Here is a 13355-nt window from a genome sequence, read left to right as displayed (position 1 = left end):
GCATCTTTTAAGCAGAATGATCACGTCACAGCACATCATGAAATACAAACAAAGAGATTGTCTGTTCCACACACAGGATTAGACACTTCAGCAAACCTAATGAGCTTTTTCAGTTTTATTGAGCACGTAAACAACCCCAGTGACATTAAGGCAGGATGCCCGGCTGGGTCATCCTGAGGCGCCTGGCTGGTATCAGATACCAGTAAGTAAGTCACACAGGTCAGAGCGAACTGTTCTAAAGAATGCATGATAGCAACAGGCTACTCAGTATTAAACTCAATTACCAAGAACTTAAACAAGCTGTTTACCCTGAGAGGGATCAGTAGACACAATATAGTAAAGGGAATAATATGAAATTTCCACAACACAGCATTGATGGAGCCATCACAGATTTGAAAGTTGCCCACAACATAGGATCTACCACACCCCCACACCATCAGAGATTCAGGCTTTTGGACTGTCTTTCACCAGTCCACAGGACACAGCATTCATTGTTTCCAAAAATAATTAAAAAATTTGATTAATCTGACCACAGAACAGTTTTCCACTTTGCTTCAGACCAATTAAAATGAGCTTTAGGCCCGGTTGCAGATCATGTTCACATATAAGTCATGTCCTAGTAAATGTGCAAAATGTACTGTGACAGTGTCATGCTAAAATTACCAAGACATTCCCTGAAAGTGGAATAATTTATATGAAAATAAATGTTGCTTCCTAACCTGTATTTATTACTCAAGATTAAAGGTACTATGACACATACAAATGACATTTTCACTGTACGTTTACTAATAGTGATGTAGGTGAACTGTGCACTGATGATAAACTTTGTGGTTCATCTCCTTTTTAGTCTGTAGATCATGTTATCATTTATTTCCACTAGTTAGTTAAGATTCAGATTTAGCCAGACAGGATGGTTTCCTTCTTCCCCTCAATCCAAATGAAATGATTTCTATCTGGAGGAAAAGTAATGTTGCTAGATCTTCCTCTAGGAGTGTTTCTGAGGGTGCACAGCAGTTTCTTCATTTTAATGCTGTGCTCATTGATAAATGAAAAGGAAGAAATGTTGCAAGTCTGCATTCTGACTAAAAACAGAATTGCTGATGTGAAGACCAGACAGAGGGGGCGTCTCGATTAGGTTTCATAAGCTACAAATATCCCTCACTAGTTGTTACACACTGGGCCACTAAGACAGTGAGCATGACTGCAGCAGAAGTGTAACTTCACACGCAGAAGGCAAGAGACACAAACCTCAGTGCAGATATGAGTCAAGGTAAGGAGGAGAAAAACTTTTTCTGTCTCATATATTAAGTTACTGTTATTTATGTGAATAACAGAAAATGCGGCATCTCTCAGGGTTATGGCACACAAGCTATTTTGAATGAGTGTCAGATTGACTCATGAGTGAAATGTGATGAGCAGGAATGGTGGATGACACTAGATTTTCAGATCTAGAACATTGAGTATCAAAGAAATGTCATGCTGATGATTTCTTGTGATTTATTAACTGTGAAGAAACTGAACAGGTGGTTCACTTCTGATGAAGTTGTCTATGTTAATACATAAGATATTATATTTTTACTTCACATAGTTGCACATATTTTCAGCTGGCTGCCTACCAAGCTTTCTTTTCTTTCTGTTCCACAGTGTGGGGGATTGAGCGCTGTGATCTGAATATTAAGAGCAACAACAGCAGCCATCATACGGAGCTGTATGCTGTGGAGCGTTTGATTGTCAGGAGGGGACAGCCTTTCAGTGTTATCTTACACCTGTCACCTGTCAGCAAAGAGTTCAAAGTGGATGAAACAAGTTTCACATTCATCGTTGAAACTGGTACTCTTCATTTTTATTCGTTTATATTGTGTCTGATGAATAGAGTCATGCAGAGTGGAAGTATATAGTGTATTTATTCAGCAGTGTTCTCACATGGAGTTATGTATCTCCCATCTGGATTTAGATTTACTATTTATGCACATCTCTACCTCTGTAGGTCCATTACCCAGAAAAGAATCAGATACAAAGGTTTCCTTCAATCTACAAGACTCCACAGTGGACACTGAGTGGAGCGCATCTGCTACTAATGATCCTTCTGGAAACGCAGTAACTGTATCTATCAGTTCCTCCCCCAATGCTCCTATTGGAGTGTATTCTCTGACTTTAGACCAGTTGGGTCAGAAGACCAGTTTAGGACAGTTCGTCTTGCTTTTCAATGCTTGGTGCCCCAGTAAGTACATAAAACTGACACTAATGGAATTACAATGAGTTATTTTTGGTTCAAGATAAAATTTAGACAAAATACATTTCCATTCCTTTAAATGTATTGTTCTCCCTCTGCAACTTACACAGTCACACTATAAGCAGCGTATACGGTGGTAATAGTGTGGAGTGTTCATTGTCTGTACTAACAGAGGATGCTGTTCATATGCTGAGTGAGTTGAAGAGGCAGGAGTATGTTCTAGCACAACATGGGCAGATCTACAGAGGAACACTGAAACGGATCAAAGGATTGCCTTGGAACTTTGGACAGGTATATATTTTTATTTATTTTTGTTCTTATAATTTTTTATTATTGTTATTATTTGTAACTGACCATTTTTACATATCTGTATGGATAAATAATCATAGATATATACACCTACTCTTCTGTTTTTCTGCAGTTTGAACCAGGAATTTTAGATATATGTCTGAAGATTCTGGATGATAATCCCAAATTTGTGTCTGATGCTGATCAGGACATCTCTGCCAGGAGAAATCCCATCTACGTGACCAGGGTGCTAAGTGCCATGGTGGGCGTATTTTTTATACACTAATAATTCATTATTTAATTTCCATACTCATGAATTAATTTCTATATCCTGTTCATCCCAAGGTGCACCCAGCCCATATTAGGGCAAAAAAGGAGACAGGAGAAACAACCATGCACACTCATGTTTACACAAACTGTCCATTTAGTGATACCTTGACATCCATGAATAGTAAGAATACAAAAAAAAAAAAAAGAATAAGATTAATATAACACTATGATTCCTAGGAAGAAAGACTGTCAAGATGAATAAATTTTCTTAAGAGAAATAAGGAGGATCCTGGTGTAGCATGCCAGAAACCCTCAGACAGGTTGCTCCACAACCAAGTGCTTTGGCCCCTGTTATTTTCAACAAGTGAAGTGGAAACAAGCAAGAAGTGCCTGTGTAAGGAACCCAGTCCCAATACATTCTACAGCCTGGAAATAAATCATAGCTTTAACATAAAAGCAAAGTAGTTAAATCAGCCCTAAAACAAAGTCATTAAAAACAGAGAAGCTGAGGATGCATTGGAAGCAAAGCATGAATAGCCACTGTTAGCCAAAGATTACCCTGGTGCAACAGGAACATTTGCACTGCTTTTTTATATTCAGGGTGTTTTGTCACTCTACACAGACAACCTTTGTGATACAAAGCAGCAGAAACAAAAGCTAATTTCAAGCAGGTGGCAAAGAGCATTTTAATATCAGATGAACAAGCAGCTTGAATTTTATTAATGCTGTTTCTCAAAGTAGTAAAAAGATAAAGAAAGAATATTTCTCTATGGTGCCTTGGTTATGTAGAAGTCATACTACAAAATATCAGGGGTCTTTTCAGACAAACTGATATTTTTATGTGTTTTCTTCTCTCTTGCCTCCAGATCAACAGTAATGATGACCGCGGTGTGCTGGTAGGAGAGTGGGGAGAGTTTTCAGGTGGAACTCATCCCGGACTGTGGATCAGCAGCGGGGACATTTTACGGCAGTGGGCAGAAAGTGGTCCGGTCCGCTATGGCCAGTGTTGGGTCTTTGCTGCTGTTGCATGCACAGGTTGGAGCACAGTTCATTTGAGCTGACTGTCTGTGGAGTTATGTCAGCATTTTGTTTAATTTTTCTTTAGTTAATCTTTAATGTTTGTTGTTTATTAGATAATAATCACATTTCATAATGTAATTCTCTACAAATTCATGAATTTACTTTACAATCTATATTAGGTAGAGCTGTCACCACACAGACAGAGCAACAATAACACATTTATACAGTATAACTAGTTAAATCCTCCATACCCACTTCACTGCCAACTATCCAAAAATCCCACCTTTTAATCAAAGCCCTTCATTTTCTTATATCACAACTTATTTCTGTCTGCTTTCTGTAACGTTTCAGATAACATTTTTATTGTTTATCTTCCATGACGGACACTATCTCAAGTACGCACTGTACTTTAGTGTGTTGCTGTGATGTAAATTGACTCCCCTTTCTTCAGTGTCCCGTGCTTTGGGCATCCCTTGTCGAGTGGTTACTAACTTTGGATCAGCTCATGACACCAATGCCAACTTGATAATAGAAAACCTATATGATGAAAATGGTGAAAGGCTTGATGGATCTGATTCAATATGGTGAGTATAAAATTAAAATTCATACCAAGCTGTCACACAGACAACGTGCTTACTACGTTAATACAAGTTTCTGTCAGTGCATCCTGTTTTACATGCTGTTTTATCACCCGCCATCGATTCTATATGGTGAAATAAAAATCTTTTCTCTCAGGAATTTTCATGTTTGGGTGGATAGCTGGATGACTCGTCCAGACTTGGGGAATGAGTTTGATGGGTGGCAAACAAGTGATCCAACACCACAAGAGAAAAGTGATGGTAATAAATAAAATAAAAACATAATGGAAAAGGAAATTAAAAAAATCACGTCAGCAGTAATTATTTAAAACTGACATATTTGGTGCTGATGAGTTTTGTGGAAAGTCATGTGGCCACAGCAGTTGAATGTATGCCATACTTCAGACTGATGACAGCTGTGTGTGCTGTGTTCACATGGATCTACTGAGACTATTGCCCTTGACTCAGGAAAGACATATTTCAATTTTATTTTTACTACTGACCTCCATACAAGTAATTTATCCTCTCTGGAGTTTCAAAACTTCACAGATATGTTGTTACTAAATGTTTTATATTTGGAATTATATGATATTTAGCAACAGGTGCATTATTTAGAGTAATCACTGCTTTGTGTAAGTACACTAACAGCAAGGATTGCTTTTCTGGATGTGTGATACTGTTAGGTGTTTTCTGTTGTGGACCTGCCTCACTGAAGGCCATCAGAGAGGGAGAGCTCACCACAAAATATGATGCACCTTTTATTTTTGCTGAGGTAAGTTTAGGGTTCTTTATCTTCTGTAGCACAATGAAAACAGGAAGCATATATATTTACATGCATAGTTTTGTTAAATCTATTCAGTCTAAAGGCTAAGGGATAGTTTGATTCACATTCTAGTTTTAACTGTCTGTCTGTATTTAAACGTATCTATAAAAATATCCTTTTGTGATGTTGTGCTTAATGATTATTGAAAGTTTTACAGTATTTTACTGTTATATTCATGAATTATTTGATGTAATTTTGCATTTAGGTAAATGCAGATGTTGTGGACTTGGTTCGCCTGTCTAATGGAAAGTTTGTCCAGTTCAGTGGTTCGACTAAGTCTGTTGGACAGTTTATCAGCACCAAAGCTGTTGGCTCCAATGATAGACATGACATCACACACCAGTACAAGTACCCAGAAGGTACTGCATTGTCACGCACACTTGCCTCACACTGAACCACAAATCACAAGCTTAATCAAAATTATTCAAAACCATAGCAGCTGAATATTCAACATTTTGAATCACATTTGTGGTTTCCTGTAAATGTTCTTAATTTTTCTCTTAATGCTGATGATTTGTAACTTTGAACCTTATTTTCCCTCTGATATTAACATCTGTGTTATATGTTACAATCATCTCTAACTGAAAGGATACAGAAACAATTAACTGAATAAATGTAAAAATACAGGTACCCGTTTTCCTAAAACAGTTGGCAGATGTTAAAAATATATTTGTGCCAAAAAAGTTAAAAACATCTAATAATTCTATGAATGATTTTCAGGCTCAAAAGAGGAGAGGCGGGTATTTGAGAAGGCCCAGCACCACAACAAGCTACAGCAGCAAGGAGAAAAGCTTGGGCTTCATCTGAAGGTTTGTGGTTAGTCTATATTTACCCAAATTCAAATATAAAGCCGGATGAACAACAATTACAATTACAAAAACGTTGGACGACTGTTTAAAATGTACTTGAAAACAGAATGCAATGACTTGGACTTCCTATATACCCACGTTTTAATCTCAATAGAACATAAACAACATTTCAGGTGTTAAAACTGAGCTATTTTACCATTTCATTTAAAATATTAGCACATTTTGAATTTGATGGTAGAAACACACCTAGATGTGTTTAAACACGGTAATAAAAGGCTGTAAAAAAAATCACAAACAACTGGAGAAGCATTTGACATTTAATTGGGTTAATTGGCAACAGGTTAGACTGGGATGAAGGAGCCTCTGATGTAAAGATGAGCAGTTATTCACCAATCTGAAACTAAATTATTTCAGAAAAATGTTCTTCAATGTAAAATGCCAAAGACTTTGAAGATGCCATCATCTACTGTGTAAAATATTATCAAAAGCTTCAGAGATTTGGGAGGAATCTCTGTATGCAACAAACGCCCAGGACTGTTGAGCAGCTAGAATCCAGCATCTGACAAAATGGGAAAACATTCCTGTCCTATAATTCCAGTAACTAGTCCACTCACTTCCCAGATGTTTATAGACCGTTGTTAATAAAAGAGGGGATGCTACACAATGGTCAATCTAACTCTTTTAACATGTGTTTCTGCCATCAAATTCAAAATAAGCTAATATTTTTCCATTAAATGGTAGAAAATGTCTCAGTTTCAACTTCTAATATGTTGTTTATATTTTTATTTGGAGCTGAATTTGGGTTTGTGAGATGTGCAAATTATGGCTTTGTGTTTTTATTTACATTTTACACAGCATCCCAACTTTTCTGGCATTGCTATTGCAAGTAAGAAGGGTACCAGAGGAGTGTGTCCTCTGCAGATGAATTTAGAATTTAATGAATTAGCTATAACATTTATGTTTATATGCTTGACTACTTGTACAGTAATCATATATTAAATTGCAATGTTATATCTCAATTTCAAAAGATTTCTAAAAGTTTCCTACTTCTTGCCAGTCTAGACTAATTAAATATTAAAAAAACCAAAACTAAATCCAAACAAAATCATATAGTTTTGTTGTTCTGGATGTTTTTATTCTCATTTTAGATCAAGCTGGCTGACAACATGATTGTGGGCTCAGACTTTGAGGTGAATGCTGTCATTACTAACAACCACATGGAGGCAAGAAACTGCACTTTTCGCTTCCTTGCCAAAGCAGTCATCTACAATGGAAAACTAGGAGACAGCTGTGGATTTTTATCAGAAAAAGTGGAGGTGCCATCTGGAAAAGGTTTGCTAAGAGTATATAGTGTGAATTTTAAATTCTGCCCTCATTTGTCAAAAATCTATTCTAAGACTTAAAGTACACTCAGATTGTCTTTATCAATTCTTTGATTGAAACTGAAGTAATTATGTGTATGTTTTTTTTTTTCTTTGATTTTTTCTTGTTTTTTCCAGAAAAGCGCATTCCCTTCAAACTGGAGTATGAGAGATATGGAACAGCAATCAGCTCTGACAGGCTGATCCAGCTGACAGCCATCACTACTGACAAACAGACCATAGATTATCATAAGGTTGAAAAGACAATTGTGCTAGATGAGCCGGATATACAGATCAAGGTAATAAAGGGACGAGGTAGATAAACACATTTTTTTAGACTCCTGGAAAGAAAATTAGCTTGAGCAGGAACCAGTGCATGTAAGTCAGAAAACTAAACAAAAACTGTTTTATTCTGTCTCATTTTGTATCTTAGGTAATAAATATGTCTCTCCTGCCAAGCTGGATAGTTCAGTGGACCAAACATTTTTAGCTTTTTCCTTTAAACTGGTCTGATAGTTGCTTCATTTGTAAATCTATCAGGAATCTCACACAATGGATAAAGTTTATGAAGAGTAAGGCATAAAATATCTCAGCTTGAGTGAAGTCTTCTCATAAATTCAGTTTTAGATCAAGTGTGCAGGATACAATCACATCTATTAACAAATGTCACTCTAGGGAGTGGCAAAAAAAAAGGAAAGGAAAAAAGCATGCAAATCTGCAAAAGGCTAAATGCATTGTGATTAACATCTTATAATCCAAACTATTCTGCCCAGTCTACAACACAAGTTATGCCTCCAAGTAAATATTTTATAATGCCAAAATTGACAGAAATCACAAAAAAAAAAAAAAAAAAAAAAAAAAAATCATTCATTTCTGCTTCAAACATCTTTCTGAATATTGAACTATTGAACCATAAGAACTGTTTTAAATTATTTAGACTCTGGCATGTACAATAAATAGAGTACTTTTTTTTAATTGATCTTATCTGTGAAGTTGTTTAAATGCAGAGGCTTATGTGGATTTTAAGCAACAGCAACATTATGTTGTTTCATACATGATAAAACCTGAATTCCTTTCTGCAGCTGGTGGGGGAAGCCACAGTCAACCAGCTTGTGACAACAGAGCTGACCATGTTTAACCCTTTACCAGAACCACTGCTGGACTGCAGCTTCACCTTGGAGGCTGCCGGCCTTACAGACGGCAAACCCATAATATCAAAGTATGTAATGCCGCTTGTGATGAGTTCATGCTTTTTCAACTTTGTTTTGTCACTTAAATCCCTGTTCAGTTTGTAAGGTTATACCTGTGCTATAATTAATTGTAATTTAGGTTTAAGGCCATGCAAAAAAAATATATATACATATTATTATTTATTTATTTATTTATTTATTTATTTTGCCTTAGTTTAATTTTCTCATTGCAAACTTTGCACAATTCTTGCAGGATTGGAACTGTGGGCCCCAAACAAGAAGCCAAGGCTTGCATTCAGTTCAAGCCCACCATTGCTGGTTCTGGTGCACTTCTGGTCAATTTTGACAGCGACAAACTGAAGAACATCAAGAGCTTTATCAGTGTTGTTGTGAAGTAAAGAACCTGTACAGAGTCAAACCAACAAATTTTTGTTGGTGACATTTACATAGTTAACAGTGTAAAGTTATCAAGCCCCCAACACAAGGATGTTTTTTTGGTTTTTTTAATAACAAAATTAAACTAACCAAATGAATAAACTTTGTTTAATTTTATTTAAAAAGACATTTATGTGCAGTGTCTTAAGAGTAAGCAGCAAGAAAACAAATAACGAAAAACAAGGCACTAATGAATAACTAATGAATTAACAATGTCTGAGGGTGTGTTTCAAGCTATTAGTGAATATATAAAGACAAAACTGTACATACAGGAGGCACACTTGTTTCTAGTGCAACACATTTTTCAGAAGAAAAAAAGACTTTACTAAACAGAATGTAGAGTGTTATATGGGTGAACAGTAAGACTGCACTGCACACTGAAAAAAATGGATATCGCCACCACTTGGATTGTTACCCACATTACATATGCCTACATGATAATGAAAACACTGTAGATGTTTGTTCCATGATTCTGCACCATTGCAGACAGGTATGAATATAGCATTTTTTGTTCATACATTATCTTAAATTTAACAGAACTTCTCTGAAATCAGATAATTAAAAATGGCAGATTAATGTGCTGTTAAAATGTCTACACATTGACAAGGTTTATTTTGCTTAATACTCAAGTCTTTATTTTCAATTTGGCATTTCTAAAAGAACAATCACACCTATGACAGACAGCATTATACAATTAAATGCTTTTGAAATGGTTGAGCATCACTTCCAATTTTGTAATATGAGTCTCACATATTTGCTGCTGCTGATCCTGTCATTCAGCTTAAATAATATGTAAATTATGTCATTCTTTTGACTTAATAAATGCCAGTATCACTAATGTCCACCCTCAGCACTGCTTCACCACCATCTGACATGGAGGCACTGACAATAACATAATCACCCTCATAAGATATACTGGAGCCATCAGCCTTTGCTCTTACAAAATTATTTTCATTTCTATTATACATTAAATTGTAAAGACTGTAATTACAGTTTTGTCCTTTCTTAAAAATTCCAACAGCACACCAGTTGGAGAAGAGGATTCGGTCATAGGGCACAGAAAACATGACAGCTATGGTGTGGTTGTAGTCGTTCAAGTCAGCGTTGAAAAGATCGTAGGTGAAGACTCCCACAGCTCCAGTGGCAGTACCGGTGGTCTTGTTGAACAATGCTTTGATGACGGAGCAAGGACCAACCATGGGTGGCAAAGGGACTTCGCAGTAGCCGCTTTCAATGAACACCCTGAAAAAGGAGACGCAACTGATTCTTTAAAATGAAATATTCTGGTTTTACAAAAATTATTTGAGATATTTTTTAGGTACATGCTTCTAAAACAAATATTTCACGGGTTTAGATAGGAATGGGTCATTTTTGGCAAACACAATGGATTTGCATTTATCTCACTTTATAATTTCCTTTACTCCTTTGTATGGAAAATGGATACATCAGATGACATCCGATATGTGGGAGAAAAGTTTCTGGTTTTCCGTGATACCCCCAAAAAGAACAAGGGTAATGTTCTTAGAATGTGTGTGCCGTACTAATTGGACTAATTTCATAGACATGTTTATCAGCCATTATTATTATTAACAATGTTAGTGGTTATTTAATTGTATTTTCTCAGATTTCCATTTCTTGAGCTTTTGGTAGTAAACAATATTTTTAAGTGGTTTGCATTTGTGTAGTGTTGCACCGATTTTGCTAATGCTGAACTTTACTTTAGCAGGTTTAATTGTAATCAAGTAGCAGTAGCACTGCTCTAGGACCCATGACTAAAATTTAGCAACATGCCATAAGCTTCAGTTTTGTTCTGCTGATACTATTGTGCTTATGAGGCTTTACAGTCTTTTTGCAAAAGTTTGCATCAACTGCATGCTTGGTCTTTGCAGTGCAGGAGAGCGCCCAGGAGATAGAGCAACACTTCCAATGTTTTAAAATAGATTGAGAGCAAATGATTTCTGGGCTTAAACCCGGACATATAAAAATCTAAATACTCAATTATCTATTTATTGGAGTTGCATGAAGCACAATCCCAGAAGTATTTCTTTCTAAGTCAAAGTACAATTAAGCCCATTTTCACTTCTTTTAGACACTTATTCTTTACTTTCAGCTTCTTTTAGACAAAAGATGCATATTAAAGCAGAAAGTCACCTTGGGTTGGCCAGAGTGTAGCCGTTAGAGTTGTTGCTAATCTCAATGGAGCAGTGGCGATGAGGCATTGTGATGAAGCAGGGCGAGTGGTGGTAAGACAAGATGATGGCTGTGGACTGCAGTTAAGACAGAAACATCAATTAACAAGAGACTTTGAATAAACAAAAAGCTGTTGATATTATGTTATTAACACAAACCCGGTTTTAAGCTGCTGATATTTGGCAGGATGTATTTTTAAATTTATAAAAAAGAAGGAATTTCATACACTATGGATTATCCATGTTTTTAAATCAGACCGTTCACACAATTGAAACCTAAAAACCAAAAAGGAGTACTAAAAATTGCAATCAACTTAAACATGAAATATACTAAACTTTCAATGAATTCAACTGTCATTAGTAAAACTTACACATTTTATAAGTAGAGGAGCGCTTACCTTTCCTTGATCTCCTCAGTCAAAGTAAACTCCTGGTTTGAGTTGACAAATTGTTGCTCCAGAACTCAAAGTCAAACAGCACGTAAGTTCCTCACACACCAGGCTTTATTGACTCAGGTAATCAGGACCTTTAGGTACCAGGTGACTCCATTATCTTAAATTTGCTTATCTTGCATTCACCACATCGTCACAGGGACAAGATTGAATCAGACGGATCAATTCATGGGATACTTGTGTTAAAACCTTTGCTTTATTTGAACTTTTTAAATTTGATGTATTTTGAGATGGAGTTGTCAAAGTGTAAGAAAACACTGGTCTGCCACAGCCACAAGTTATATTCTGAAAAACAGCCATCCCAAAACAAGCACTCACATGATCCATTGAGGCAGATACCCTGATCCAGATCAATGACTGAAGAACTGTTGCTGACCCAGTCCATGTTACACAATAAGCATGACGCGACCTAAATCTGCTTTTATAAAAAGTTATGCAACTCATTTTCTTAATAAGAACTTAATAAAAGCAGATTTACAAATGCTTTGCAAAACTTCCAGAAACAGCTAATTAAGAAAATATCAGTAAAAAAGGTTGCTGTTCATTTACCCTTTAAACTGGATGATTGTTTTTTTCTTCTTCTTTTTCTTCTTTAAGCACTTTTTTGTTAAATTAGTAGCTTAATTCTTTAGAAAATTATACCAGATGAACTGCCAGAAGTGTTCAAGTCCAATCGGAGTAGTTTGCTCAATGGGAATCATCAAGTTTCTCTACTATTTCTGTCTAGATTACAGTCACAGACCCAAAATGCATAACACAAGATAGACTGCTGTTTCACTTTAACAGATGGAGAATACTAACAGAAAAAGAGACAATATAAAGAATGGAAACGTTACTGAACCAGTCCAGAACTCCATATACACACAAACATTGAGAAACATTTGAACAAATTTAAAAACAGAAACAAAAAAATACCAAGAAAGCTTGACCAACAAAGAAGGAGAATAAATTCTCTCATTTCTGATCAGCTCATTTAACCAAGGTGCTGGATAATCAACAGATTGAACACAGATGGGAAAAACTGAAGGCAGGAAGGGAAACTAATTCTGATCCACAAGAAAACATGATTCAGCAAAAAACAGGAAGTTACAATGATGAAATCCAAATCATGACACTAAATGTTGAACTTACTGTAAATTGCTACATGAACTTTGTGTGTGTGTGTGTGTTTTTTTTGTTTGTTTTTTGTTTACAGCCATTTACTACATGATTTGAGTTTAAGATCACAGCTCAATGAAGCGAACATGACTACATCGAAAGCAGAGACCCTCGCCAAGAAATTCTGTCCATGAAAGTTACAGAATCAGTGATAAAGGGAAGCCTTGGTGAAGCTCTGACACAAGTCAAATAGGGACCAACCTCCTCAGGAGGTCAGAAACCCCATAATCCCAAAGCACTCACCAGAGGACTCCCAGAGGGATATGCTTGAAGGCCTTTCCAAGTCTACAAAGCACATGTAGATTGCTTGGGCAAACTCCCATGCACCCTCCATGACCCTTCTGAGAGTATAGTCCTGGTCTGCTGGGCAACGCCCAGGACAAAAACCACACTGCTCCTCCTGAATCTAAGGTTTAACTATCTTGGAGGACCCTCCTGTCCAGGATCCCCAAATAGATGGAGGCTGAGGAGTGTGAGTGTTGGAACACCACCTCCTGCCCCCCTTCTTAGAGAAGGGGACCACCACCCTGGTCTGCCAGTCCAGAGGCA

The 13355-nt window shown here is 36.5% G+C and overlaps 2 protein-coding genes across 3 annotated transcripts; one reads left to right on the top strand and one right to left on the bottom strand.

Annotated features, from left to right (window-relative positions):
* Window positions 1-1181: 1181 nt before the first annotated feature.
* On the top strand, window positions 1182-9589 carry LOC121652344 (protein-glutamine gamma-glutamyltransferase 2-like). Its single transcript, XM_042005082.1, has 15 exons — window positions 1182-1270; window positions 1645-1830; window positions 1988-2221; window positions 2406-2524; window positions 2655-2783; window positions 3658-3826; window positions 4263-4395; window positions 4547-4650; window positions 5073-5161; window positions 5418-5571; window positions 5933-6021; window positions 7170-7353; window positions 7521-7681; window positions 8465-8601; window positions 8826-9589. Exons 1-15 carry the CDS (start codon window positions 1261-1263, stop codon window positions 8968-8970), a joined length of 2043 nt encoding a protein of 680 aa, XP_041861016.1. The 5' UTR covers window positions 1182-1260; the 3' UTR covers window positions 8971-9589.
* A 233-nt stretch (window positions 9590-9822) lies between these two features.
* LOC121652345 (DELTA-sagatoxin-Srs1a-like) lies at window positions 9823-12113 on the bottom strand. 2 transcript variants are annotated; one of them, XM_042005085.1, is made up of 4 exons: window positions 11967-12113; window positions 11595-11763; window positions 11159-11274; window positions 9823-10249 (listed from the first exon to the last, which is right to left on the bottom strand). In XM_042005085.1, exons 3-4 carry the CDS (start codon window positions 11224-11226, stop codon window positions 9823-9825), a joined length of 495 nt encoding a protein of 164 aa, XP_041861019.1. In that variant the 5' UTR covers window positions 11227-11274; window positions 11595-11763; window positions 11967-12113. The 2 variants fall into 2 exon arrangements, with proteins under 2 accessions (XP_041861019.1, XP_041861017.1); XM_042005083.1 differs by having other exon boundaries at window positions 11595-12113.
* Window positions 12114-13355: the final 1242 nt, after the last annotated feature.

This window comes from Melanotaenia boesemani, chromosome 13, assembly GCF_017639745.1.
Source record: "Melanotaenia boesemani isolate fMelBoe1 chromosome 13, fMelBoe1.pri, whole genome shotgun sequence".
Taxonomy (NCBI): domain Eukaryota; kingdom Metazoa; phylum Chordata; class Actinopteri; order Atheriniformes; family Melanotaeniidae; genus Melanotaenia; species Melanotaenia boesemani.
The sequence above is the reverse complement of the archived record's forward strand: the minus strand, read 5'-3'. Positions and strand labels throughout refer to the sequence as shown.

Excerpts from the sequence above, each read along its gene's own strand:
- LOC121652344 (XM_042005082.1), top strand. Across the intron at positions 4,396-4,546 it reads GATGGATCTGATTCAATATG|GAATTTTCATGTTTGGGTGG; the intron begins GTGAGTATAAAA and ends CTTTTCTCTCAG. Across the intron at positions 5,572-5,932 it reads CCAGTACAAGTACCCAGAAG|GCTCAAAAGAGGAGAGGCGG; the intron begins GTACTGCATTGT and ends AATGATTTTCAG.
- LOC121652345 (XM_042005083.1), bottom strand. The coding sequence starts at position 11,226 with ATGCCTCATCGCCACTGCTCCATTGAGATTAGCAACAACTCTAACGGC. Across the intron at positions 10,250-11,158 it reads TACACTCTGGCCAACCCAAG|GGTGTTCATTGAAAGCGGCT; the intron begins GTGACTTTCTGC and ends CTCCTTTTTCAG.